The sequence below is a fragment of the Sceloporus occidentalis genome, unplaced genomic scaffold (genome assembly GCF_023333645.1).
Source record: "Sceloporus occidentalis isolate IW3139 unplaced genomic scaffold, rSceOcc1.0.p SCAF_7, whole genome shotgun sequence".
Taxonomy (NCBI): Eukaryota; Metazoa; Chordata; class Lepidosauria; order Squamata; family Phrynosomatidae; genus Sceloporus; species Sceloporus occidentalis.
This window is the reverse complement of record NW_028316987.1, coordinates 18,602,469-18,629,929: the sequence shown is the minus strand read 5'-3', so window position 1 is coordinate 18,629,929 and position 27,461 is coordinate 18,602,469. Positions and strand designations below refer to the sequence as shown.

General features: G+C 40.6%; 1 protein-coding gene across 2 annotated transcripts; it reads left to right on the top strand.

The window, feature by feature from the left end:
* The first annotated feature begins 1,952 nt into the window (after nt 1-1,952).
* On the top strand, nt 1,953-24,201 carry LOC149309342 (zinc finger matrin-type protein 1-like). Of its 2 annotated transcripts, none has more exons than XM_089532264.1 (7): nt 1,953-2,087; nt 14,104-14,210; nt 16,048-16,140; nt 17,054-17,219; nt 17,846-18,118; nt 19,418-19,517; nt 22,584-24,201. In XM_089532264.1, the coding sequence occupies exons 1-7, from the start codon at nt 1,994-1,996 to the stop codon at nt 23,377-23,379; spliced, it is 1,629 nt and encodes a 542-aa protein (XP_089388390.1). In that variant the 5' UTR covers nt 1,953-1,993; the 3' UTR covers nt 23,380-24,201. The 2 variants fall into 2 exon arrangements, with proteins under 2 accessions (XP_089388390.1, XP_089388389.1); XM_089532263.1 differs by having other exon boundaries at nt 16,048-16,167.
* Nucleotides 24,202-27,461: the final 3,260 nt, after the last annotated feature.

Here is a 27,461-nt window from a genome sequence, read left to right as displayed (position 1 = left end):
AAGAGACAACATGCAAAGAAAAAATCAAGGTAGTTAGAAACTATTTCAAAGCCACTTGATAGATAACAGATTTTTTTCCCTTTTCAGTTACCAGTAGAAGGCATTATTCATTCCCATGAGGCCCTTTTGCACTAAACAGCTGCAGTGCTATGATTCCATTTTAATTGCCATGGCTAAACTCTGTGGATCCTGGGATCTGTAGTTTGCTGAGGTGCTAAAGCTCTCTGGCTAAGAATTCTTAAAGCACCTCCTTAACGCCACATCCCAGGATTCCACAGGTCAGCACTATGGCAGTTACAATGGACTCATGCCACTACAATGGCCTGATATGAAAGAGCCCCAGGTCTAGTTCATAATAGATAGATGATGGACGAGTGAATGAATGATTTTCAGGAACCTCCATCAGCATTAATAGTCTGAATACATTTCCTTGTCCAAAGCAAAACCAACTACGTCTACATTGTCGCACTTGCATTGAACAGAAAACCCAAGGAGGAGACCTGCAACACAATTCAAAGTTGTGAGATGAACAACTTTTTATGCTCATCCCTCCATATTTGCAGCTTTGATATTTGCAGATTTGATTATTCATGATTTGATTAATATGTTCCCTCTAGGAATATCTAGGTCCTCCAGTGCAACTCTATGGTCAACTTTAACTAAAGGTTTCACTTAAAGATCTAGAAAGAACACTCTACTAGACCTTTGTAGCTCCTCCAGTGTAGTTCTATGGTCAGCATCTGTCGAATGTTGACCACAGAGTTGCACTGGAGGACCTAGAGATTCCTAGAGAGGTGTCCTCTCAGGTAAAAACGTGGTGTTTTTGTTATTTGCAGTTTTTCCATATTCACAGGGGTCTTGTGCCCCTAACCCTAGTGAATATGGAGGGACAAGTGTGCACTGCTTTATTGTTGTGACATGTTCTGTACATAGTTTACTTATAATAAAAATATTTTTTTAAAGGGGGGTGTTAAATACGTGGTTTGAGTGCCATACTATGACTTTTGGGAGACCAGGTTTCGATTTCCACTCCGGCCGTGGATGAAACCACGAGTGACCTTGAGCAAGTCACACTCTCTCAGCCTCCTCAGGGGAAGCCAATGGCAAGTTGCTGCTAGCTTGGAATTGTTATTGTTGTTGTTTTATAAAATGTTTTATATAATGTAATTGTAAATTTCTGACAATGTTTTTATTGTAAACTGTATGTTGTTGGATTGCAAAATCCACCATTGTAACCCGCCTTGATCTCTGGAAAGGCGGGCTAGAAATAAAGCTTTTACTTATTATTATTATTATTATTAAATCCACCCTGAGGAAAGGAAACCTCCAGGATAGGTTCACATTAGAGTCTCCATAATAAGTCAGAAAAGACTTGAAGGAACACAACAACAAACACACTTGAGGGTACAACCCTAAAAGTTTATTCAGTTTATCTCCACAGACAGAAGTCCAAAACACACTGCAAAAATAATCCAGTTTGAGACTGCTTTAACTGCCTTGGCTCAATACTAGGGAATTCTGGGAAACGTAGTTTTGTGAGGCATTTAGCCTTCTCTGTCAGAGAGAGGTCTGATGCCACAAGAAACTACAATTCCCATGACTCCCTAGCACTGGACCAGGGCAGTTAAAACTGTCTCAAACTGGATTATTTCTGCAATGTGTTTTGGACCAAACTTCACATCGTGCAGCCTCCCACAGAAAGGCTCTGCCAAAGACAAGCAGATTCCTTTAAATAGACTCTTCATCCAGTGGGCGGGAACAATGAGGCGACAGAGCGACGTCTGATTGGATAGTGAGCAGTGACTGACAGAGCCTAGCCACCAATGAAAAGAGGGGGGCGGGGTAGTTTGAAATAAGGGCCGTTGCTCCGCCCATAGCAGTCGCCTACGAGAGAGGCTCCGCCTTCGTGAGTTGAGCTTTGCCCACTTCCGGTTACTCCGCTGTCTCCTCCCCCTCCACGTCTTGCGTCGCTGAGGCTGGGCGGGGCCTAGTCATGGCTGCTACTGCTGCTGCTGTCTCTGCGGGGCGGGAGAGGGCAGAAGGGGACTCCCCATCCCCTTCAATGCCCCCCCGCGGTCAGAGAGCAGGTGAGTGAGGGGAGGATAGAGAGGCAGCAAGGCAGAGAGCCCTCAGCTCCCGGCGGCGGCGGGGGGAGAAGAAGAGGAGGAGGAGGAGGAGGAGTAGAAAGTGACACACTGGGTCGCTTTAGGTCCCTGCCTCCCGTTGCATTTTGGGACTTGTAGTTTACAGAGGGGCATTTAGACTACTAAACTAGCCTCACTGAACTACAAAACCCAAAATGCAACGGGGCCGCATTTAAAGCGTTTTGAGAGTGTCAAGCGCCAAGCTCCTAAGGCAGTGCTCTTTAAGGGGCTTTGGACTTCGTCTCCCAGAATCCAAGACTATTGGCCGACGTGGCTGAGGCTTCTGGGAGCTGAAGTCCAAAATCTCATAAAGGTCACTGCTCTAAGGGATTTGGGGGAGTCTAGAAAATGAAGGGAGAAAGACCCGGATGGAAGCTGTAGAGAAGGAGGAAGCAGCCGCCTCAGGGCCAGGCACATACCTCACTGCCCTCTTATAGTGCTGCTATTCCACTCTGACTGCTCTGGCTGCCTCCTGTTGCATTGTGGGCTTTGTAGTTCAGTGAGGCCTCAGAGCTCCCTGGCTGAGAATTCCAAATGCTCTCTCCTTAAACTGCAAATCCCAGAATGCAACAGGAGGCAGCCAGAGCAGTAGAAGTACTATGAGCACTTTTTATGGACTTCATTTCCCAGAAGCCTCAGCCCTGTTGGCCAATAGTGTGGGATTCTGGGAGCTGAAGTCCAAAACCCCTTACAGAGCACAGTTTGGAGACTACTGGAAAACACATAAACCCTGTTTTATTTTTCAACTTGTTATTTTGCATTGTTTGAAAATGTTTAATTAAAAAAAAAATACAAAACACACACAAACCCCAGGTTAAAATACAACACTGTAAAATCATTACAAAGAGTTCATATGCAGATTAAAAAATCACCCAGTGGGTTTCCATGGCCCAGCCTGGGGAAAAACAAGGCACTAAATCCATTGTTGCCAGCATGGTTTAGTGGTTTGGGTGTTGGACTACAACTCTGGAGACTAGGGTTCGATTCTCAGCTCAGCCATGAACCCCACTGGGTGACTTTGGGCATGTCACACTCTCTCAGCCTCAGGGGAAAGCAATGGCAAACCTCTTCTCTGGAGAAGAGAAGGTTAAGAGGGGATATGATAGCCCTGCTTAAATATTTGAAGGGATGTCATATTGAGGAGGGAGCAAGCTTGTTTTCTGCTGCTCCAGAGACTAGGATCCGGAACAATGGATGCAAGCTGCAGAAAAAGAGATTCCACCTCAACATTAGGAGGAACTTCTTGACAGTAAGGGCTGTCCGATGGTGGAACACACTCCCTCAGAGAGTGATGGAGTCTCCCTCCTTGTAAGTCTTTAAACAGAGGCTGGACAGCCATCTGTCAGGGATGCTTTGATTGAGAGTTCCTGCATGGCAGAATGGGGTTGGACTGGATGGCCCTTATAGTCTCTTCCAACTCTATGATTCCTCTGAAATATTGCCAATCAAACCCCATCATACGTTCGCCTTAGGATGACCATAAGTCAGAAATGACTTGAAGGCACACAGTAACAACCAGTCAATGGTTAGTACCTGCTATTGTTGACCCCTTGAAATGAATTTGATTTTCAGAAACAGGAGAGACCATTGTACCGCCCTCTAGCTGTTGTTCCATTGCATGACCCAGCATCCGTAGTTAGTGCAGACAGTGGTGAGGAATGCTGGGAAATGCAATCCAACAAGATCTGGAGTGGTGCTGGATTTCTATCCCTGTTGGAAGGTTGCAAAGGTTCTGATGATTTCAGCAGGCCAGTTCTGGGTGGAACTGACATTGCATTTAGCCCAGGTCCTGGACCAGTTTTAGCATCACTCTTGGATCTTACAAGTGTAGGTGAACAATCTGTTTCATTTTTTTCCCTTGGCATGCTTTAAAGTTGTTTGTCTGGAATTTTGCATCCCACATTTCTGGCAAACACTCAAAATGGCATTCATCCAAAAGGATAATAAAGCACAACAAAGCCATAAGTTTGAAAATAAGGTATCATTGCTGTGTGATAGGAACTGAGTGGAGTTAGGTTGTGTGAAGGTGTCCAGTGAGCTTCACAGACAGCATCCATTAGACAAGTTGGGGAAATGTAACATTGCCAGTGAGTGCTGACTGCAGAAACCAGTGTCTTAGGCTCCTCTGTGCAGCCCAAAATAGCTTGATTCCTACCTCATCCAGTTAGTCTGACATCGATACTAGGAAAGATTCTAGAGCAGATAATTAAACAAAGAGTCTGTGAACATCTCTTCCTACTCTATGATTCATGGTATCTACTACAATCAGAACACATTGTAGAGAAACTAGTTGGCCAAGAGTCAACCCAAAACTGACCACTACCCAGGAATATGTGGTAAGAGATTTCAGGGCCTTCCAATCTATGAGCATTCTGGTGGAAAATCCAGTAACATGAGTGAAATGTTAAACTTTGGTGAATGTACACAAACAAACAAGCCCCTCCAGCTAGCAAGAAACAGGGGGGGGAAACACCTTAAACTCACCCCTTTGAGTAGGAAGATCTCTCCTTATATAAAATAGCATGATATTGCGTGAGCCATTGTTCCATCTAAGCTGGAGTGAACAACTTGCGGCCTGCCTGATGTAGCTGAGCTTCATTTCCTATCATCCCTAGCCAGTACAGTCAATGGGAAAGGGTTATGGGGTTTGAAGTTCAGCAGAATGTGCAGAGGCACATGTTGCCCACTTCTGGTCTGACTGACTGAACATCTCTTCAAAGAGTCCACAAATTGAAGCTGGATCTTTTGTATGCAAAGCATGTACTCTGCTGCTGTACTGTGCCCTCCCCATTTTGACAGCTGATCTACACCTTTTCAATTTCGTTTGGTCTTAGAAAAGCAACTCCAAAATGCATATATGGTAGAAAGTTCTTATTATTATTATTAACCTTTATTTATAAAGCGCTGTAAATTTACACAGCGCTGTACATACAATCGTTTAGATAGACGGTTCCCTGCCCTCAGGCTTACAATCTTATGTGCAGGTTTTGAGAAGCTGGGTGGAAAGGAGACTGCGGTGAGATATTTAAAATCCCATTCAAACTGTCACAGCCTGTGAATTGCCAAAAAATTCTTATTCACACCCCAGCAGAACTCAGAAGGATATCTTTATGGCGGTTACTTTTATGTCTCTTTGTCTGCAGTTTCTATTCCCATTTAACATGAAAATTCAGAGCAAGGGAAAGTAATACTATCACCATAATAAAAGTTCTTTCTTATTTCCAGATATCTACTCTAGCTTGAGTTGAACACAGTATTCTTAAACAACACAATAAAGGTTAAAATCCTAGATACATTACCTGGGAGTAGATCTCATTAAAATAAATGGGACTTTGGGGTAGGCATGCATAGAATTGCACTGCAAGCTCATTTGTTAAATGAATATAATTATCTTACAAAGGTTGTTAACTAGTGTGGATAGGGGCTGGACAATTGGAGATGTACCAAAGGTTTTGCTCTGTGGTACCTGCCCCTTTAAATCCATGTTCACACACTCACATACCCCATCACAAAATGACTTTGAGATTCCCACCATAGTCTTGTTTTAGTTTGCTAAAACTGATGGGTCTGCTGTTTGGGAAACAAATTGCTTATGCTGTGCAAATAGAGCAAATATGTACAGTGTGCCCATGCCATCTGTGGACTTGCCATCCTGAGGTCTGAGTTTCCGCAGATGGCAAACCCCAGCTTTTTTTAGTGGGCGCACATGCACATGGTGGTCCTGCGGTTTTTGCTATCGAGGGTGTGGTCCAAAATGGATCCCTCACAAATAGCAAGGAGCAACTGTATCTTTCAAAAAGAAAGATGCAAAAGTAAAGCTGTTATTCAGTTTTGCACCATTCTTTTTTAATCACTCTTTATTAATAAAGGTGCATTGTTACTTACTTGTGGGTATATTATCACAAATTATTATTCTAATCATATCCCATCTTTTTCCCAGTCTGGGACTCAAGGCAGCTTACAAAGGTTAACACAGACAGATGCATACCTATGAGAAAGTAAACATCTGTAAGCTTTTTTGAGGGAGCATTAAAATCACTTCATGTTACAGACTTCTAAAGCTTATAACACTATAAATATTCATCTCCTCATTCAGGAATATTAATATTGGGAGGAGGACAGAGTACAAAAGAGAGAAGCTTGCATAGGGCTATACAGTGAGTGTATAGGAGAGGTAGGGATCATGTGGCCTGTGAGCCATATGCAGCTCTATGGAACTGAGCTGTCTTTCCCCACCCCATTGCCTGAAAACAAATCCTTGGATTAAAGGAGGTAAACCAAATAATGCTGTTTCAGGGAGCTTGCCCTAAAATGGTGAAGAGGTGCCTAGAAAACAACATCACTTCAGTTTACCAAAAGTGTGGCCAAGATGGGGCAATGCAGCCCTCCCTCCAGAGAAGCTTGAAATCGCTTAGTTCAGCCCTCCAGGTTGCAGTGTAGTTCCACCTGTGACTTAGAGCAAAGGTAATATTTGAACTGGGACTTCATAGTTTATTGTAGGTTTAGGCTACTAAACCGCAAGAGGGTCTCTTTTATTATTTTAATGGATGTATGTGCATCACATGGTCCAAGAGGGTTACTTTCTGGTGGTGGTATTGAAGACACCATAGTCTTCAGGGGAAACCGTGTAAAACAAGCAGCTGCATTTAGGTATACTATTTCTTTAATCCTTCTGGTGGTGGAAGTGAAATACAAGTGTTTTGACTAGTGAATATAACCAAATATTTTTTAAAAGTCCAAACTTACTGTTTTTATTCCCAACACTCATTTGAATTATTCTTAAACCTTTTACTAATCTGTCTGGTATTAAATACCAACTCTACATCATTTTATTTAAAAATTCCCTCAAATCATAACTCAATGTAAATTTCAAACTTTACCAACAATTTTGCCATTAAAATTGGAGAACCAATATTTCAAGCCTATTTCACCATACAGTCTTTTACCATTTTCCCTTCAGTTTCAAATCTCAACATCATTTTATACATCTTAACAATCTAATGATCATCATCAGTACATGGTTGAGTTTCAAATTCAGGTTTAGATGTTTCAAACCCACAGCTTCTTTTTTTCCATCTCTCATTTAATTGTCTATAAGCAAACCAGTTAATTAGAGCAAAGAATGTGTTCAACGTACAATCATTGAAAAGATCTGAGTACAGTAATTTCTAAAGATCTAAGAATCAAAGGCGTGGCACAGACAGGTCCTTTGTGACGTGGCGGAGGGGTAACTAGGGTTAAGGACCGCGTGGCCACCGCACAGTCCCTTATCCTAGCATGTACTGGCGGTGCTATAATGCCGGGGCCCCGTGTACATGGGCTCCGCCATTATGATGTAACGGATGCATAGCGTCCTCACGTCGCATCACGCTGCGCTACTTACATCACTGGTGCACTTGGACATAACTATGGTGGTGGAAAAAGAACTCGGATTTTCTGGGTTCTTTTTCCTCCAGAATGAAGCCGTGCGGTTTGGCGGCTGCAGCTTCCCTCCGGAGGAAATTAGGCCGCCGCCAGCCCAGACTTACCAACAGGTATGTACCGGGCCAAAGTCTATTACATAGAACCGGTCCAGGATCATAATATTCAAACTAATATCCAAAGAAGAAGCAAATAATGAATACATAATAATGTAAAAATTTGGAGATCATAGAGGAGGTTTTGTTCAGTGATGGGTCATCACTTAGCTATTGCTCATTTTTAGTATAATCACATGAATAAGATGCAGAGAAAGTGAACAGCTACCTAAAGAGCTATCAGTATCATCAACAGACTTCATAGTAGTTTTCCACTTACATTCTGTTAACCAAAGTTATAAACTTTATATTTCAGTCAGTCAACCTTTATTAGGCATAGAAAAACAACATGCATTTACAATAAAATTTACAATAAAACCTCAGGAGTTTCTTGGAGTTCACTTTATAAACCTAATATCTCTAGACTGGAGTTGGCAACAGTGGAAGTTTGCATTAGCCCCCTTGGACAGGGTGACCAGATGTTATAACTGCAAAGGAGGACATTTGAGGAAAATGTACAGGATCGCAAAATGTAGGGCACCAAATAAAAGCTAAAAACACAAATATGAATGTAAATTTATGCTTCTTAGTCATGCTCTAAATGGAGAGCATTTTGAAACAGGGCTCACTTTGTCCACCTCTTCTGTAGACCATTAGTGTTCAGATAGTTGTGATTAATACTTGAACACTGGTGATGTGCTTTGCTCTAAGATCCTTCCTTATTTTATGGAAGTGTTCTCTCTGGGATGGGAGAAGTAACTTCCCTTTCAGCGTTAGCTATTGAAAGAGGACGTGACTTAAACATTTTAAAATAAATCACTCTTGTAAAGAAAATTGGCAAGCACAAGTTCTCTCAGAGGTTTAATCATACATGTAAGATGTTTAAAGGAACTAGATTGGCAGTAGTTTAACAATAGCAAAAACAAAATGCTTTTTTCCATTTGGTTGGCTACTGAAATGAAGAAAGAGGACTAATGCATGAAAGGACTTTGATCTCAGTTCGGTTCCTACATTGGAAACAAATTACTAGGCTCAAAATATGTACAGAGGTACCGTGTCATTTAATTTGAAATCTATGTCTTTAGGTCCTAGCTGTGAACAAAATTGGCAGTCCTTAGACATAAAGATCAGTGTAAATCTGGTTACCCAGATTTCTATGTGCACCAATATAAGTAGTGCATTCTTACACTAAGCAGTTCAAAGAGCATTCACCAAGGTTGTTATGGGCCTATATGCTGCAGCGATGACTCTGGAGACTAGGATTTGAATCCCAGCTCAACCATGAAAACCCACAGGGTGACCTTGGGCAAGTTACACTCTCTCAGCCTCAACTTTCTAAAGAAATTTGTCAAGAAAATCCCATGATTGGGTTACCATAAGTCAGAAACACTTTGTGGGCTCACCACCACAACAAGAAATTTGCAGCATGGAACTAGCAGGAATTCCAGACATAAAACAAGAGAGAACATTGTTTTCAGTTGCATATCTTCCTTCTCTTTTTTTACATCACAATCAAATGTGAACAAAAAAACCCACATTCTTATATTTCACACTGTTAGCCAGAACTATTGACAGACTAAATAAAATAGGAAGTGAACCACACAGAGCAGATCTGTATATGTGTCAGGTGTTCTTTTTGTATATCTTTTTGATAGGATTTCTAACTCTGGGGCAAAACAGACCACCCCAATAGAGCAGCGTCCCACCTCCCCTTCCAGCCCCACATCGGGGCTGTGGCAACTGCAAGCTGAGCCCCCAATCCAGCGCTTTGCTGGCTCCAAACAAATGGCAAAATGCCGCTCCTTTTAGAGCATTCAAAAAGGCGCCTTTGCCGCTGCAGTGGCACTTTCCAGTGCTCCTTTTAGCCTGCATCATCTGAACACTGTGCCAAAGGAGCGCCGTGACACTGGCATGGGGCGGCGTCAGGGTGTGCGTCGTGCAGTCAGCATGCCCCCACTTCACCCCAACACCAGCGTTTTTAGCTGGGCTGTTTTGTCCCTCTGTTACACGTTTTAAACTCTCACATCAATATATGGTAAAGGAGAATACAATGGCTTGAACGATTCTAACTTTAGTGTTTAGCTGTATATCTTTACACTTTACACCCTGGCCCTGTTTTGGTTTTTTTAAAAGCTATTTCACTCCAACATGGATCAACTGTCAAGAGAATGGTAGAAGAGTGTTTACATGAATGCCTGCAAAATGATATTAACTGAGACAGTGAACATTCACTGGTGATGACATCCAGATTACTGGTAACCACTTAGGAATGTGATCTTGGGGCCACAACAGAAAGAGCACTGAAGATAAATAGGAATTCAGATTCATTCTGAAAGGCAGTTCAAGGTAGCAAACAAAGCACTCAGTAACAAAAAGTACAACACATGTATTTTAAAACCATAAAATGATTTCGTGAACACTTGTTTTTGGCAAATGTCTGCTTGTCTCTTGAAAGAAGAATGGTTAGGGTTTAGTGGATTTCTTAACAGCATTCCACAAGTTGGGTCCTACCACCAAGGGACTAAATAAGGGGTATGAATCATGCCCTCTGACATCTTGTTGGACTACAATTCCTGTCAGCCATAACCAGGCAGGTAAGGGTGAGCAGTGTCCAACATCTGGAAAACATCACTGTTTCTACCTCTGGACTAAATCCAGTTGATAGTCCAGATTAGAGTAGATTCATTTGATTAATGGCACTAGGTAAGTGAGCATGTGTGTAAGTCCCATTGATTCATTGGGTCTGTTCTATTTGGACTAACAACTGGATTTAGACCTAGAAGGACCTACCAAGTGTTTCATTACTTTATGGTCAGTGGAACTTTGTAGACTTTAAAGAATAAAATAAGCAGTAGAAAAAGCAGATGCTCCTGCAGTTCCTGTCCTTTAAGGTGAAAACCTGTCAAACCTCTCCGGAGATGGAAATTCAGAAATGGAGCCCACTAAGGAAATCTTTTCCCCATTGCCACCCACCGGTCTACCTATTTCTTTTATATGGAGTGGAGAAACAGACAAAGGCCTCTGAACGTGCTCGGAATGCATGAAATTATTCAATGCAAGCAGGCATTTCTTCAAGTAAACAGCTCTTGAGTTATAGAGAGCTTTAAATGTAGGCACCAGCACTTTCAATGGGCTTGGAAATGATTCAACAGCCTGTGGTGCTTTTTAGGCAAAGATGAGATATGTAGCCAAGGACCATTCTCAATATCATAGCAGCTATTCTTTGAACCATAGCTTAAGCTTCTTGACATTCTTCTAAAGTACCTGTATCTGCATTGCATTGCTGTAGGCCAACTTGGAAAACCATAGCCAGGCTCCTCTATCCAGGAGGAGTTGCAGTTGGGCCATCAGCCTCAGGCAGCAAAAGATGCTCCATGCCACTGATGTCTCCTCAGTGTACACTGAAAAGGCTTTATCTATTAGTATCCCCGACTGTAAACATTATCCTTTAGCCCATCCTTCTTCAAACTGTTGAATTCCAGTACTTTTGGGCTACATCAGCCCCAGCTAGCAAGGTCAGTTAGGAGAAATGATGGAAGTTGTCAACCAGAGCTCTTGGAGGGTGTCCAAGGGAAAGCAGCTCTAAACTTTAAATCCTTTTGGAGGGTGTCCAAGGGAAAGCAGCTTTACGCTTTAGCCTGCTTTAGTCAAGAACAGGCTGAACACCAAATGAGAACACACAAAGTACCTGCTGCAATCGGACTCTGTCAGCTGGCACCATACCTTCTGCATTTGTGCCTTTCTATCATTTCACCTGAACTATTTGTGGAAAAGAGGTGGAATGTAGCCTTGAAGCAGTAGATCTGTGCAGTTACTGCATTTGCATGCCCACATATGTCTTCAACAAATTGTTATGATCATCCTCTTCCTTCATTTGCACTGTGCTAAAGAAGTCCTGCTTGCTATAGGAAACAGGAATAATGGAGAAAACAGCACAAATATGGCTGCTGTATTCCTGCCTTTGAAAGAAGTACCACACGAGGACATGACAACCCTAGGTGTACTGGTTTTTATTTCTTGGGAGTAAGAAATCCTATATAACAATCTGGTAGCCAGTCCGGTGTAGTGGTCTGAGTTAGACTATGACTCTGGAGACCAGGGCTCCATCGCCAGCTTAGGCATTGAAACCCACTGGCCGATCTTGGGCAAGTCACACTCTCTCAGCCTCAGAGGATGGCAAAGGCATACACACACCCCAACAACTCTTGCCAAGAAAATCCCATGATAGATTTGCCTTAGGGTTGCCTGAGTTAGAAACTACTTGAAGGCACACAACAACACATAAAAGTACAATTTTGTCAGTCTTTTCTAAAAGACCTCATTTGGCCTCTAAAGCAGCAGCTCCTTCGTGGCAGCTTCATGGGCTGCTGTTTGTCCACCCCACTCGGTATGTATAAATTGCTCCCCAAACCACCATCTGTCACCCAAATTGGAGATTACATGTATTTGTAAATACTGAATATCCTCTTGAACGTACAAAATTGAGTTTGTGCACTGCGGGCAGTAGATTTTCCAGTAAGAGGGAACATCTGCTTTGCTCCTTGTAGCTTCAGAGTGAGATTGCTGACTGGAAGAATTCAAGTTTGCAAAATAAAAAGTCTACTAGAAAGCTAGTAAGAGGGTCGGGCAGATGAAGAGGATGATGGAATTAATAATAATTGATTCTAATTGATATTATTAATTCATTAATGTTTAATTAACATCTATCTATGGCCCGAATAAGTTTGGCTTATTTTAATTTTGGCCCCTACCTTCTGCCAAGTTGTGCAGGTCTGGTCTAGGTTAAGAGCCTAACACAAAATTGGCTGGCTGGCTTCCTTTAAGAATGGAATTAGCAAATAATTGTGTCCCTAGTTTGATATCATGTCTGATTTGGCTTATTTAGGGGCCATTCAGACTACTTTTTCTACCGAATTGTAACCCGGATTAAAAGTCAGACGTTCCCATTGGCACTGGTTTAAGCACATCAGAATTAGGGTCTTTCACACCTGATCCAGGACAAATCCCCCTTGGAGCGTTTTTTCCGAAAGTGGATTATTTCCCGTGTCTTTTAGGAAAACCCGTGTCTTCCCTGCTGCTGGCAAATGTGAACTTGGCCCCGGCCCCATAATTTATTTAAATTTAAAATGTCAAAATTTTAAATTTTTCCAAAAAAAATTAAAAAATTAAATGTTATTCTTTTTAAAATTTATTTAAAAACATCAGATTTTAACCAAGTCTTCACTATGTATATGTAAATACATTTAGCTTGTGTATAAGATAGTGTAATTTGAAGGTATAATTTGAATTTTGCTAGTTGTTTGTGTCACAACTATTGGCATTACATTCAGTGGTATATGGGAATTATGATTTACGAGTAACATTAGTGCAAAAACATTACTATGTATTCTGTATGGTGTGAAATGGGAGGTCAATGGGGGGGGGGGGGGTTGACACCATGAGTTTCCACACTGAGTGACACCAACCTTAGGGACATCAGTGTCTGGAAGTACACAGAAAAAAGTAAAAAGTGAAGGTATTAAACGATCTTCCAGTACTTACTTAAATTTACAGTATTGTGCTTTTTGTAACGTTGTAATGCCCTTGAGTCATTTGTTCAAATGCAAAGAAAAAAATATAGTAAAATTTTAAATTTATCAACCCATTATTATGCTGACCCCAAAACTCTACATCTTGGATTAAACTCATTGCCCTTTATATAGAAAGATGGCATTTGTCATTTTATTTTTTTAATTATAGAATTATATAATCAGCTCGGTACTAAGGAAATAAAGCTTACAGTTTGTTGGAGTAAGATTAAAAATTAGAAAAACCCAATGGTCAGGCGCTTGTTGGGCCGCCATGCTACCAGAAAGATTGTTGCACAAGCAGTTGCACTTTTCTGGAGGTTGTGTAAATTCACTTCTAACGCATCCAGTTGTTTTGCAAGCACATAGGCAGACCTCTCTCACACCTTTGACTTGGGTAGAGAGCTAATCAATTATTGTGGCATGGATGGGCTTAAACTCATGGTGCCCTTAGCTCAACCACTTGCACAACTGTTGGATCCAGCATAATTACACTGTAGTCTAATTACACTGTGCTAAAAGAATGAAGGGCCTTGGTCAGAAAAATGTGCGTATCCCATTTTATAAAACAATTAGCCCGAGGCTGAATTAACTGAGTTCAATTATAGCAGTAAAAATTGTAAAAAGGTTTTTAAATACTTGGAACTGATAAACTGGATTCATTTTCTCAGACATTCAGGCCTAAATCTATTTGTTAATCTACCTTAAAATAGACTGCTTGATTTGACTGAAGTATCAGAAGTAGATAAGGCATGTAGTAGGTGGGACAGGTTCTCTTATTTTATCATGTGTTTGGGTTTTCCAGTATGGTTCCCATAAATAAATGGCTGGCTGTGTTCTGGTAACTGACGCTGTACCCTTAACCGTTCACTTTAGATGAGACTTTGGATGAAGTGACAAGAAAAGAACTTTGTACAGACACATTTTGTAGCATTTGTGGGGCCGTGCTACAGTTTGAATCACAAAGAGTAGCACACTATGAGGTAAGATTTGAGACAGAGCATGTCAGTGTTGTTTCATGGTCCCAGTAGTTACCAGCATAGGATCAGTTGCCTTGCTAAGAAATAAGCATAGAGATATATAACATGTCTGCTTGTTTTCAAATATACACCTTTGAGGAGTTAACCACCAAGCACTAGGATCCCACTGATGCATTACACTCATGCATTTTCAAGTTAGTTGGAGGTTTTCAAGCCTTCCCCCAAATAGATACTAGACACCTCCTTGTATAGATGTAAGTTTGCCCTTGCCCCTTATCTCTGTACAGGATATGTACTCTGTACAAGTTTTTGTAGCTTTGGCTACAAAGCCAAGATGATCACCAATAGTCCCAGCAATAACAGAAATGTGCAGAAGTGTAATGCCAGAACCATCCACTGCTCTTCTAGTAAATGCCTTCACACTCTTGGAGAATAGAGTTTTTCTTTGAGGTTTTCGTTGTAACAGCTCTCATTCTCTGAAACCAAATAGTATTTTCTTGGATCTGTCTCACCAAAGCCAGGTCCACAGCACTGGGTTTTTGTCTCTGCTCTCTGTATTCCACTTCTGGCCATAACCAAACATTCAGACAGACTTTTTCTTAACCTTGACTAGAGTCACCTTTAGATAAGTAAAAAGCTAGAAGTAGGCCAACTTGTTTCAGTATTGATTTATGTAAGATGCATCTCTGCCTTTTGATGTGTGGTTATAGTTGAGACTTCATGGACACACCAAGCCAAGTGTAAGAATTTCTTGTTTAGTTTTTAATTCCATTGATGTGGTGAGTGGCATCACAACATTGTAAACATGAAATCCAGGCCTATTGCAAAGTGTCCTCCAAACCCACATCCTTTGAAGGTTTCCTTCTCTCGCCTAGATTTGCAGTGCTGAAGCTGAAGTGTCCTTTGAAAGTATCTGTAGTATAAGACATTTTGGCTAATGCTGATAGGGAAAATCCAAGTAAGTGTGGTATTATTGCACATTTAGTGATATAAATTGTGTTTTTCATTACCAATAAAACAAATAAGCAAGCAAGCCTCATCCTTCCACTTTGTTCACAGACTTGAACAAACATGTAACTGTTTAAAAGCAGTAAAGACTGGCCAAAAAAAAACACAATCCAGTGACCACAAAGGTAATGGGGAGAGCAGGTGAAAAACAATCTAAGAACACAGAGGTTAGCCAGAAAACCATCCTCTGCTCACCAGATCACAGGTTTACCAAAACAACAATCATGGCTAGACAGTAGAAATCAAAGAAGATTAATAAATGAACCTTCTGTAGCAAAGAGTTCCATCCTTTAAGCCCAGCTGCAGAAAAGACTTTCTCTTAGTGTTAACCATGCTTTGAAAGCAGGATATGAAGAACTTTCCTAGCAGATTTGATGAAGCAGCCAGGCTGGAAGGAGAGGAGAGAGTCCATTAGTTATCTTGATCCTGAGCTATTCAAAAGTAATCACGAACAGTGTGAATTCTACCCAGAAAAATTAATGGGCATGAAATAATAACGGGCAAGCATGCTACTGCACTGTCGTGTTTTTTGGTGCTACGTTCTAGTCCAGTTCAAGTTTCTCAAGAATCTTCAAAGATAGTCCCATGTATAGTATGCTACAATAATCCAGTCGAGCTGTCACTAAGGAATATGTCTAAGGACATCCACTAAGCAGATCACCATGATCATGCTTGATACTGAGTGTCCTCCCATACCCAGTGTTTTTCTTATATAATCTTAGCTGCTGGATTATTTTCTTTATAAATATTATTTGAGGTGATTTATAGCTCATTTTACTAACTTTTTTCGCAGAATGCATCATGATGTAAAGCTGATTCTTCTGTTTTTCAGGGCAAAAAGCATGCACAGAAAGTCCGATTTTATTTGCAAATACATGGTGAACAAAAGCAGGGACTGGAGCCCAGCAAGCAAGAAAATCTCCAGGTGAAGATGCCCTATCCTGAACCCTTGGTAATGGCTTTACCTCAGGACCTAATTTCATACAGACAGTAATGTCATTTAGCTTCCCAGATGTTACAACCCCATTCTTAACCTTTTGGCTCTCTTCCCCCTTGAAACTGTTTCTTCTTGTGGACATGCATTTATGAAACCTTTCAATTATAGACCTATGATTCCACTTCAACTGCCATAGTGCCATGCTATGGAATCCAATGAGAGATACTTAGAATTTTTAGCCAGAGAGCTCTAGTGTTCATCTAACTACAACCGATGGAAGCATGGCATCGACAGTGGAATCATAGAACTATAATTATACAATGTGAAAGGGCCCTAAGATGTAGAGAAGGGGTAGAATGGCAAAGGAATCCGCATACTGCAAGCCCCTCCGACAATTTCCTGTGGCTCAGTCTAGCATGGGCTGCAGCTACTAGTTGGTTTTCCCTTTTCATAAGAAAACGCTTAAAATATATTGATTATTTTTTATTTATTTTATTTATTAGAGTACTTATACCCCGCCCTTCAGCCCTAAAGGCTATTAGAGCGGTTATTAGAGCATCTATTTTTATTAGACAGTTCTCTGCCCTCAGGCTTGCAATCTAAAAACACTCAACACAAAAGGAGAAGGGAATAATGATGGGGAAGAGGATCAGGTCCAGCAGTTCTTCTCTGCTTCTGAGGCCTGGACCAAGGCAGATTATCCTTTTCTCATCTGGAATATACTTTTTAAGCCCAATTTGGAGCTCAGTTTTTTTAACCATATATATATATGCTATTTTTATTTCCTTTTCCTTTTGAGCTCCAGCTTTCCCCATCAACTCATTCAGAGAGGGAAGGAATGAATCAGAGTACTACCATCCTTGAACACTAAGTGATTCAGTGTCTTGTCCTTTAATTCCAGATGGAGTCAAATGCTGACAAAAATTCATACTGCAGGCTTTGCAACATGATCTTCACATCTCCAGTGGTTGCCCAATCACACTACCTGGGAAAGATCCATACCAAAAAAATGAAGCTGCTCTCAGATCAGTCTCAACAGCCCAGCCAAAGCCCTCAACCAGAACCTGGTGAAAACTTAGAGCTTTTCTGTATTGTTTTTATATCACCCATTTGCCAGAAGTGAAATGGTGAGGTGTGGGCCATTTTCATCAGAGAAGTTGAGATTCCACCTCAACATTAGAAAGAAGTTCCTGACAGTAAGAGCTGTTCAGCAGTGGAACATGCTCTCTCAGAGTGTGGTGGAGTCTCCTTCTTTGGAAGTTTTTAAACATCTGTCAGGGATGTTTTGATTGTGAGTTCCTGCATGGCAGGGGATTGGACTGGATGGCCCTTTGTGGTCTCTTCCAACTCAGTGGTTCTATACATCTAAGTGATGTGGTCTAGGTTGCTCCCTTTAAACTCTTCACCACCCCCTGATCATTTCATACAGTGCAGAGGTGAAGAAAAGGAACATTGCATAGGCTTGGTAATGAGCCCCTTGTGGAACACCAGTAAGATTTTGCCCACCAGGGAGTTGGATGCTGAACGATTTAATTTCAGGGGTCCTTCTTTATACTGGAGTGGGGGGTGGGGGTGTTAGAAGGATTGCATTATCTCAGAGTATCCTGAATCTGATATCCTTAATCTGTCTCTTTCTCTTTTCTCTCTCTCTCTCTCTCTCTCTCTCTCTCTCTCTCTCTCTTTGGCTATTCAGGTTCCTCTGGGAGTTGGATTCCACCTCCACCAGAACTGTCTCTTGAAAAGACTTCACAAGACGGTAAGACTGAAGACCCACATTCATTGTATGCAACTACTTTGGATAAAGATGATCCAGAAAAGTATTGCAAACTCTGTTCAGTCTCTTTCAACAATCCTGTAATGGCCAATCAACACTATGTGGGCAAGAAGCACAAACGAAATGAAGTCCGTAAGAAGCTGCTAGCTGAGATGGGAACAAGTGCCATCCCTGTGGAAGCCAAGGCCAATGGTAAGCAAACAGCACTGAGGCACATCTTCCACATCATATAAACTCAGAATAGACTCCCATAATATAACTGGCTCTCACCAATATAGACTGCAAGTGGGATAAACACACTTTGCATTCATATTTCTCTATGTTTTTAAAAGAAAACCCTGCACATAGGACACCAGCATATCACGAAGAAGGGTTGGAGTGTGTGGATATCTGGGGCATTTTGAACATTCAGACATCATATTCTTCTCTACGCTTTCTAGAAACACATTCATCATATGGTGTATTTCAGCACTCAGTTGTATTATCTTCTCAGGAAAAATGTAGATTTCCCCTTAGCTACTAGTATTAATTGTTACTTGTATAAATGTTTGAGTACCATATGCAACATATACATTAGTGCTTCTCAGGCTGTCTAATGTAGTGGGCCAGCAGTCTCATTTCTCTAATACACCAAGGATCAGTATAATATTTGTGCCCTTGTGGTCCAACCATTTCTTTCTTTCCTGGAAACTTACTGGCGACCAGCCTCAGATGGCTTATGGACCAGTACCAGTCCACACCCAAATATAATGCTTTTATATTAATGTTACTCATAAATTGTAATTCCCATACATTATTGAATGTAATGGCAATAATTGTGACATGAACAACTAAAAAAATGAAAACTATAGCTTTAAATTATAATATCACATTAACAGTCAATGGAGTTTATCAGACAAGGGAAATTGGAAGTATAATCCAATGGCTATCTGAACACAATCATGGGGTTTCACATTATTGTGTGATAGACTACCACACACAAATTCAGGCAATGGCATGCTATTTTGGGGCAATGGGAAGCCAGTTCGAACACAATTCGCATTCACGTAAATTAGCTGAACTAGCAAATTCACGTGAATGCGTTCTGGCCCCACTTTCTTTTCATTTGAAATTAAGAGAAATTCCTCACGTGTGATAAAGTCCTAAATGTACTTACATGTATATAGTTTCATGTGGTTAAAGTGAATTTGGTAAGATGTGATGTTTTTAAATAATTTTTTAAAAAATAATTAAATTTCCGGTACACTTTAATTTAAAGACAGCTGATGCCTCTCCCTTCTCCTCCCACTGAGTCTCACCCCATTTGCACCATCTTCAGCATTTTAAAGGGACACAGGTGAATGTCACAGCCTTTTCTAGCAAAAGGCAAATGTTTGGGAAGCAGTGGTCTCACCTCCCCTTAGGCTGGGTGTCAGCTGGTATGGCCCACAGTCCCCGCACCCCACTCTGATTCCACTGCAGCTTCTAACCCATGCATTTCTGTTCCTTTAGCAGTTGGAGTGGGCAATTATGTATGTCCCATCTGCAGCATCAGCCTTTCATCCATAGAGATGTACCAGTCTCATATGCAAGGAAATAAGCATCAGATTAAGTAAGTATTTTCCTAGCTGTCTTTGATTCTTGAGCTGTGTGTGCCCCAATCTGGTGGCTATTCAGATCCTGGTTGAATCTCACCCTTGGGATTCAGCCAGCTCTTGAAGTGATGGTTGATTGTGCTTCCCACTTGCCTCCCCTTCAGGGAAAAGGAAGAAAGCCAATTCCTTACCTGAAACACTGGCTAAGAAAGCTCCATCCAGTGCTGAGGCCAAGGAACTAGTGGTATCACATCAGACACGGTGGCTGTGCCCACTCTTGACCACCCATCTTACACAGGAATAGGGGTGGAACAGTTCTGCCACCCTAAATAAGTTTTTCTCTCTGCCTTTAGAACATTCTGGAGCACTTCAGAGACAGTTGTTGCTTTGGACTCTGAGAGGAAAGGAGAACTTCTCCTGATCAGTTTTTTTTTCCTGACTTCTTAGTAAATCTTTATAAATTACATTCTTACAAGGAAAAAAAAAACAAGTAATTTCACAGTTTTCCTTCTTGCTGTTAAAAAGTTGTCAACAACTGCAGTTTTTAAAGAATATTCACTTTTAGGGAATTGTCCAGTGGAAGATCATGTAAGTGGGCTTTTTGCACAGAAAATGGTATTTTCGGCACATTTTTTTCCTGTGCAACAGACCACTTTTATATGCAGAAATGCTATTTTCCACACAAAAATGCTGTTTTCTGTGCAGAAAAACACATTGAATTTTCATGCAGAATAGGTCCCAATTGGAATGTCATTCAGAATTTCTCAACATTGATTTTTTTTAATACAGTGCGCCCTTGCCTTATGCAAGGGATCCGTTCCAGAACCCTCCACCCCACGTAAGGTAAATAGTGCGTATGCTCGAGCCCTATTTATATTTCCATCGTGCGGCTTTCAGCACGCATTGTACTTTATTATTTGAATAATTTATATTACTATTTCCATCTCTTCTGATCTGTGCAATAGCAGCAGGCTTCAGGAAAAGTTTCTATGGAGACCGGTCTTCTGTTTGTTCTTTCACGTGTTTCCACCACTTGCAGAATATTTTATAATCAATCATATTTATTTTCTGCATTTTAAAATTATATTTTATTTATTGAAATATTGATTGTTGTGTTTTTTCAAGTAATTTACAGTTTATGGTGAACCTAAGGCAAATCTATCATAAGGTTTTCTTGGCTAGTTTCTTCAGCGAGAGTTTGCCATTGCCATTCTTTGAGGCTGAGAGAATGTGACTTGTCCAAGGTCACCTAGTAGGTTTCCATGGCTGAGCAGGGATTCAAACTGATGCTCAAACCACTACACCACACTGCCTCCCATCCTGTATCCAAAGATCTCAGGGCAGCTTACAATAAAATCAATTTGAAACAATTAAAAAGATTAAAAAATATATGAAACAGTTTATCACTTAAAACCAAATTATTTAAAGCTGGTTAGAATAAGCTTAAACATTTCAACCATATGACATATGCATCTTGGATAAAATTAGTTAGGCCTGAGGGAGTAATAAAAAGCCAGGTCTTGACTTAGTCCTAAAATGGCACCTGCCAGTTCTATAAGCGAAGGAAATTCCTGGGGTGAAACTGCAGAGAAGTCCCTCTCTTATAGGGCTGAAGGGCGGGGTATAAATACCTAAATTAATAAATATCCTCCCACAATGTATTTCCTATACTGGTGGGACACAGAGGAAGGACCCTCCAATAGATCTTTATTCTCAGGCAGGCATATATAGAGAGAGGCACTCTTTCAAGTATCAAGTTCCCAATTTGTTTGGGGCTTTAAATGTTATCATCAGTACCTTGAATTCAGACCAGAAGTGTATTGGCAGCCAGTGCAATTCCTTTAGAATTGGTGTTATATGGTATCAGTATGAAGTTCCAGTGAGTAGTCTAGCTGCTCCATTTTGCAATAGCTAGAGTTTCTGAATCATCTTCAAGGGCACCCACATGTAGAGCGCATTACAGTAGTCTAATCAGGGGAGAGGGTTGTTACCAGTGCATGGACTATTGTGGTTGTGTTGAGTTAATCTGGGGCAAGGGATCTCTGCCTGTCCATATGTTGTTTCATTGGCATTGCAGGGGTGGGGAAGAAGGTTAGTGGACTAAAGCTACTACATCGTTGTGTGTTTTGTTGCATCAATTTTAGCTGAAAAATCAGCCAATCTTTATTTTTTAAAAAATTGAGGCAAGGTCTGCTTTGGAAGTTTTCTGGTAGTTTTAAGAGGCCAAAAAATGAGAACTTGGTGCTTCACACAGATTGCAGTCCACACTGCCCCCACCCCAGCTAAAACTGATGCTCTCACCTTTGCTCTGGCTCTCCTCATGTCTCTAATGAAGTAGGTGTTTTTCATGAAGTAGGAGAATTGTGAAAAGAAAGTTTGTTGTCGTGTGCCTTCAAGTCATTTCTGACATTGCCTTCCTCTGAGGCTAAGAGCATGGGTGGGCTTCATGGCCAAACAGGGAATTGAACCTTGGTCTCCAGAGACCTAGTCCCAACACTCAACCACTATGCCACACTGGTTTAAAAAAATATTAATCCCTTTTCCATTTTTAATAGTCCCAAATAGCAAATCAGTAACACAGTTTCCACCATTAAAAGCACTTAAAAAGTACCGTAACTATTCTTGCTTTGTAAGGATGAATTTTGATCAAACCGTGTTAGCTAGTCTTCACAGAAAAAAAAATGTTTTCTCATCTCATCTTGAGGTGTGCCTCCTCTATTGTAGCAATCTGAAATTATAATTAGGTATCACCTTTCTAACTGCATTCCTGAATCCTGTTTATATGATTGAATAAATATGCTATAAATATAAAGGTTTGTCCAGTTTTGATAAATTGGCAAACATAGACTTTATTCGCTATTGTTAACAGACCTAGGAACTTGTATTAAGATTTAAACCCAATTGATTCAAACCTATTTCCCAGTAACTATGTGTAGGACTGGACTGTCTAAATCTATATGTTGCTAATATCTACCTAAAGTGATTTAGGTAACATTTTAGTCATTTTCACCTCAGCTATTTTTGTGGTTCATATGGCATCTTTTATCTTCCATTTACTTGACACTTTATCTTAATTTTTGTAGAGAGAACATGATTGCGAAACAGATGAAGAAATCAAAGATAACATACGCTTCCTTCCAAGATGAATTGGAAGATTACATTGCAATGCAAAAAGCTAGAGGACTAGAACCAAAAACTAAATTTAGAAAGCCAGAGGAAAAGTTTAAAAATAAAGAATGCAAAGCCATTAATGGTCATAAGGATATATTTGTATCTAAGCAGGATCATTTTTCCTGTGATATTTATGAACTGGATCAGCATTCCATTTTTTTCTCAGAAACCAGTGCATATTCTTTTGAAAACCCATTGCTACATCAGTCACCAGCTGACAAGGACTCCCTAAAACTAGAAAATGGACCCATGTCCCAGTGCAGCACAGAATATTGTTCAGAAAAGCAAGTGTCTCGCTTGGCCATCAACAAAGATTGCAATTACAACCCATTGCCAGTAGAATCCAGTAATGCCGATAACACTGGGTCTTACGAGAGAAGCCAGAAACTGTCAAATGCCTCCAGAATGGAGAAAGAATGTATCAGCGAGGGAGAGGAAAGTCCTCTCCAACAGCCGGTAAAGCTTAAGAGAAAACAACACAGTGAAGAAGAGACAGATTCGGGAAAGGACATTGAAAAGAAAAAGAAAAAGAAAGATGAAATGGATTCAACAGGTGAGGGGAAGTCAAAGCATAATAAAGACAAAAGCAATAAAGAGAGTTCTTCTGAAAAGGAAAGCAAAAAACATAAGAAAGAGAAAAAAAGGTCGGAAGCCAATGGGCCATCAGACGAGGAGATGCTTTGGAATGAATCTATCCTGGGATTTTAGCTGACCTTTGTCCGATCAACGTTTTGTTCATTTGTGGTCTAAAACACGATGCACTTTTATGTTTCATTACTGTTTTTATTTTTAATTGGCCCTTTGGAAATAATGAGGTATCGGGTATCTCAACAAAGTGCTTGAGAAGAATTTGAACTGGGACCCTGTAACATACATACTGTGTAATTAACAGCTTCTTGTGGAATGACATTTTACACAAGATAATATGAAATATTCTTCCAACAGCATTTATAAATAAGAGAAATTGATAGTTGCAGTATATGCAGGCAAGGCTATAACTGCATTGCTGAAGGCTTTAAATGTTAGTTTGAAAGTATGGGAGGGGATTCAGGCTTTTTGAAGTTCTTGTTTACAGGTGTTGTGGGGTTTTTCCACTTCCAGTTCTGAACATAAAAAAATGAAAGAGCCCATTAAATATATAAGAAAATGCCTGCTGAATGATTTGTTCTGCTTACAGATCAGACCCAAAGTTAAACTCCTGCTCCATCGCCCCTGGAACTGAAATCCCCAGACATGGAAACTCACTTCCAGTTCCAGGTCATGTTTTCAGCATCACTTGTGCCACCAGAAAGTGGGGCACAGGGATAACGTTTGGCCCCCACTGCCTGGTTTACAGTTTCCTGTCCTCTGCTCATCTACATTTAAGTCCATTCCCCCATGCTTTGCCTTGGTCTTTTAGCTCCATTCCTTTTGATCAATAGGTTAATGACAGTGCCCCAACATTGCTCTAGAAATGCTTGGTAAGAATTTGGATTCATATTGAAACCAGTAGTAGTAAATATCTGTGGGATGTAATGGTATTGTTGCAAACAGCATTCCTTGGGCACCAGCAGCTGGATTCAACATTGTTGTTTTTCGCCAATTAAAATTCTGTCATCTTGAACCTTTTCAGATGGTACTGAAGTATCTGTTACAGACTGCCAAAATAAAGCTGCTTCGTGTCTCTTTGGAGGTATGCTATTTAAATGATGCATGGGTCCTAAGAGTCTGGAGGTCGCGCCAAAGCCACACTCCATTCCTAAGCACTGGAGTGCAGCTTTGGTGCAGCTTCCGGATTCTTAGGATGCATGTATCATTTAAATAGCATACCTCCAAAGAGACACGAAGCAGCTTTATTTTGGCAGTCTGTAACAGGCCTAAGATTCTCTTTGGACCACTTCAGAAATTACCTGCCTTACCTCAAAGGAATCTAAAACTCTTCAGAGTAGGCTGCATCACTTTAAGGTTTTTCCAGTCTCAATGCAGGCACATGGTCAGGATTGCCCTAAGAAGCTAATTTAACTGAAAGCTTTGCTCTTAGCCATTAACAAAAATGAATATCAGGAAGTAGAAACCAGACCCATTGATCTTTCTGCTGCTTAGATGGAAATTTGGGGAGGAGAAAGAAGGAAACTTAAACATTAAAAGGAAAATGGAGGGCATACTAAAGTGTGTGATATAATACTCAATTTTTTAAAAGGGTCATAATGTAATATTAATGCAGTGGAGATTTGCATGTATACATATTCTTTCCCAGCTTCACTTGCTCCCAGTAAACATGCGAGCCCAACTCAAAGTGTCATAATGATCTTTCAAAGGCCTTACTGGTTTGGGACCAGGCGATATGAACGACTTCCTTGAGTGATCATGACTGGATGTTAAGATGTGGTTTGGAAGCCCTACTCATGTACCCTTCTTTAAGATGAGTTAGATTACTGAGCACATGGGACAGTGCCTTCTCTGTAATGGCTGCTGATCTTTTCAATGCTCTAAGGAAATTACAACCTTCAATCATTTTAACAAGTCTTTAAATGTGTTGGCTGCATCTCTCATAAACCCACATCTCTGGCTAGGGCAGATGGAAATTGCAGTCCAACAATACCTTGAGAGCCATAAATTGTCCACAACTACTTTTAAAACTTTGTTTTTAAAGATGCTTTTGTCAAACCTGAAAATGACTCACAGGTTAAAAATACCATTTTTCTTCATCCGGTGTTGTCAATGCATTTGTTTCCTGTTAACCTATTTTTATTCTTGTAATGTATTTTGAGAAAGTATTGTATCCCTATTACAATCATCATCCTCATCATTAATATCAATTCAACAAACCTATTTCAGTGGAAGGAAAAAAGCATTAAAAATATGCACAGGAGCATAAACCCCTGTCCCAGGTTAGAACATCTCTAGTAAATATTAGACAAGGAGGGGCAAACACACACTGCAGAAATAATGCAGTTTGGCACTACTTTAATTGCCCTGACTCAATGATGGAGCATTCTTGGAACTGTAGTTTTGAGGGACATTTAGCCTTCATTGTCAGAGAGCTCTGCTGCTACAGCAAACTACAGTTCCCAGAATTCCCTAGCACTGAGCCAAGGCAATTAAAGCAGTGTCAATTGATTATTTCTGCTTTGGCCTGAGATAATAGGGATCGGGTCGGTCAGCGATGGATCCCCACAGAGAAATTTCTTTCCTTGGCATTTAGGTGTGGGGATAACAGTGTAATGCTATATGTTTGTAATACTGGATCATTTAATCCTACTGTGATCTAATAGATTCAAAGTTAGACATGAATCAACTGTGTGATGCAGCAGCCGAAAGAGTCAGTGCAATTCTGAATTGATCAGATCTCACCTGCAAGACTGTGGCCAGTTGGGTGCCACAGTTCAAGAAGGATATTGACAAGCCGGAATGTGTCCAGAACAGTGCAGCCAAGGTGATCAAAGGTCTGGAAACCAAGCCTTTTGTGGAATGACTTAGGACCTTATCACACTACAATACAACAGGATTTAAATTAGAATTAAATTAGGAAAAAACTGCAAATGCGGGAAGTTTTTTCCACAATGTTACTGCCAAAGTGAAATGACACGAAGATAAAGCGAAGGCAAAAGGGACAAAAACAGCAGCTATTTATGTTCAGGAAGTTCCGAAAGTAAAAAGTTGCCATTTATGTCCCTTTTGCCTTCGCTTATCTTTGCGTTATTTCACTTTGGCAGTAACGTCGTTTGAAAAACTTCCTGCATTTGCTGGTTTTTTCTAACACTAATTTAAATCCCATTTCTGTTCAGAGTGTGATACGGTGTGTGATACGGTCCTTACAGTTGAGTATGTTTAGCCTGAAGAAGAGAAGACAGAGAAAACAGGATAGCCATCTTTAAATATCTAAAGAGATATCCTGTAGAAGATAGAGCAAACTTGTTTTTTGCTGCACCAGAGACTAGAACACAAACCAATAGATTCAAATTACAAAGAGAAACATTCTTCCTAAACACTAGGATTAATTTGTTTATGGTAAGAATTGTTTGACGGTGGAACGGACTGCCTTGGAAGATGATGAAACAGTGGCTGGATTTACATTTTTGTTGCGTATTTCTGCATGGCAAGGGATTACATTAGATGACCCTTCCAACTCTACCATTCTGTTATCCCTTCCACACTCAGTCCAGTGTTTTATTTGGTCCCATCTCAACAAAAGAAACAGCTGTGTATGCAGGAATGAAGTAATATGTTAAGCTCAATACTGGGTCCACTTTGCCCAGGTATTTGAATTGGAAGTGATAGTTTCTAGTAGATAATGCAAACAAGCCTGGGACACACAAAAGAGGATATGAGAGAGAACTGCACAATAAAAATGATGTCTTTATTGAGCCAGTTTGTTTGATACTTTATGCCCACATTTTGCAGATGTAACCAAAACTAACAGTGAAATACCAAGTCTGAATTTTCTCTTCCAGGTTCCAAAGAAATATACTGAGGAAATGGTGAGTTTCCTTCCCTTTCAATGAAAACAAATACAATATAAATTGTGCAGATTGTACTGCAGTTATCTGTAGTACTGCTAGAAAACACATACAAAAGGTACACTACTACATGGTCCTCTGGGAGCCATGAGGGGCAGCTTAGTTTTTTGTGGGGAGGGCTCATCATGTCTGAACAATGTATTCCAAATGAACCTCCTTTTGTCAGCAGTCCCCTTTTCTTGGCTCTCGAACAACACTTTTGGGCCTCCTCAGATTACATATGATATAATGTTCTCATTTTCGGTGACCAACATGGTATTCACTCTGCCTACTAAGGCCAGAATCCTGTTG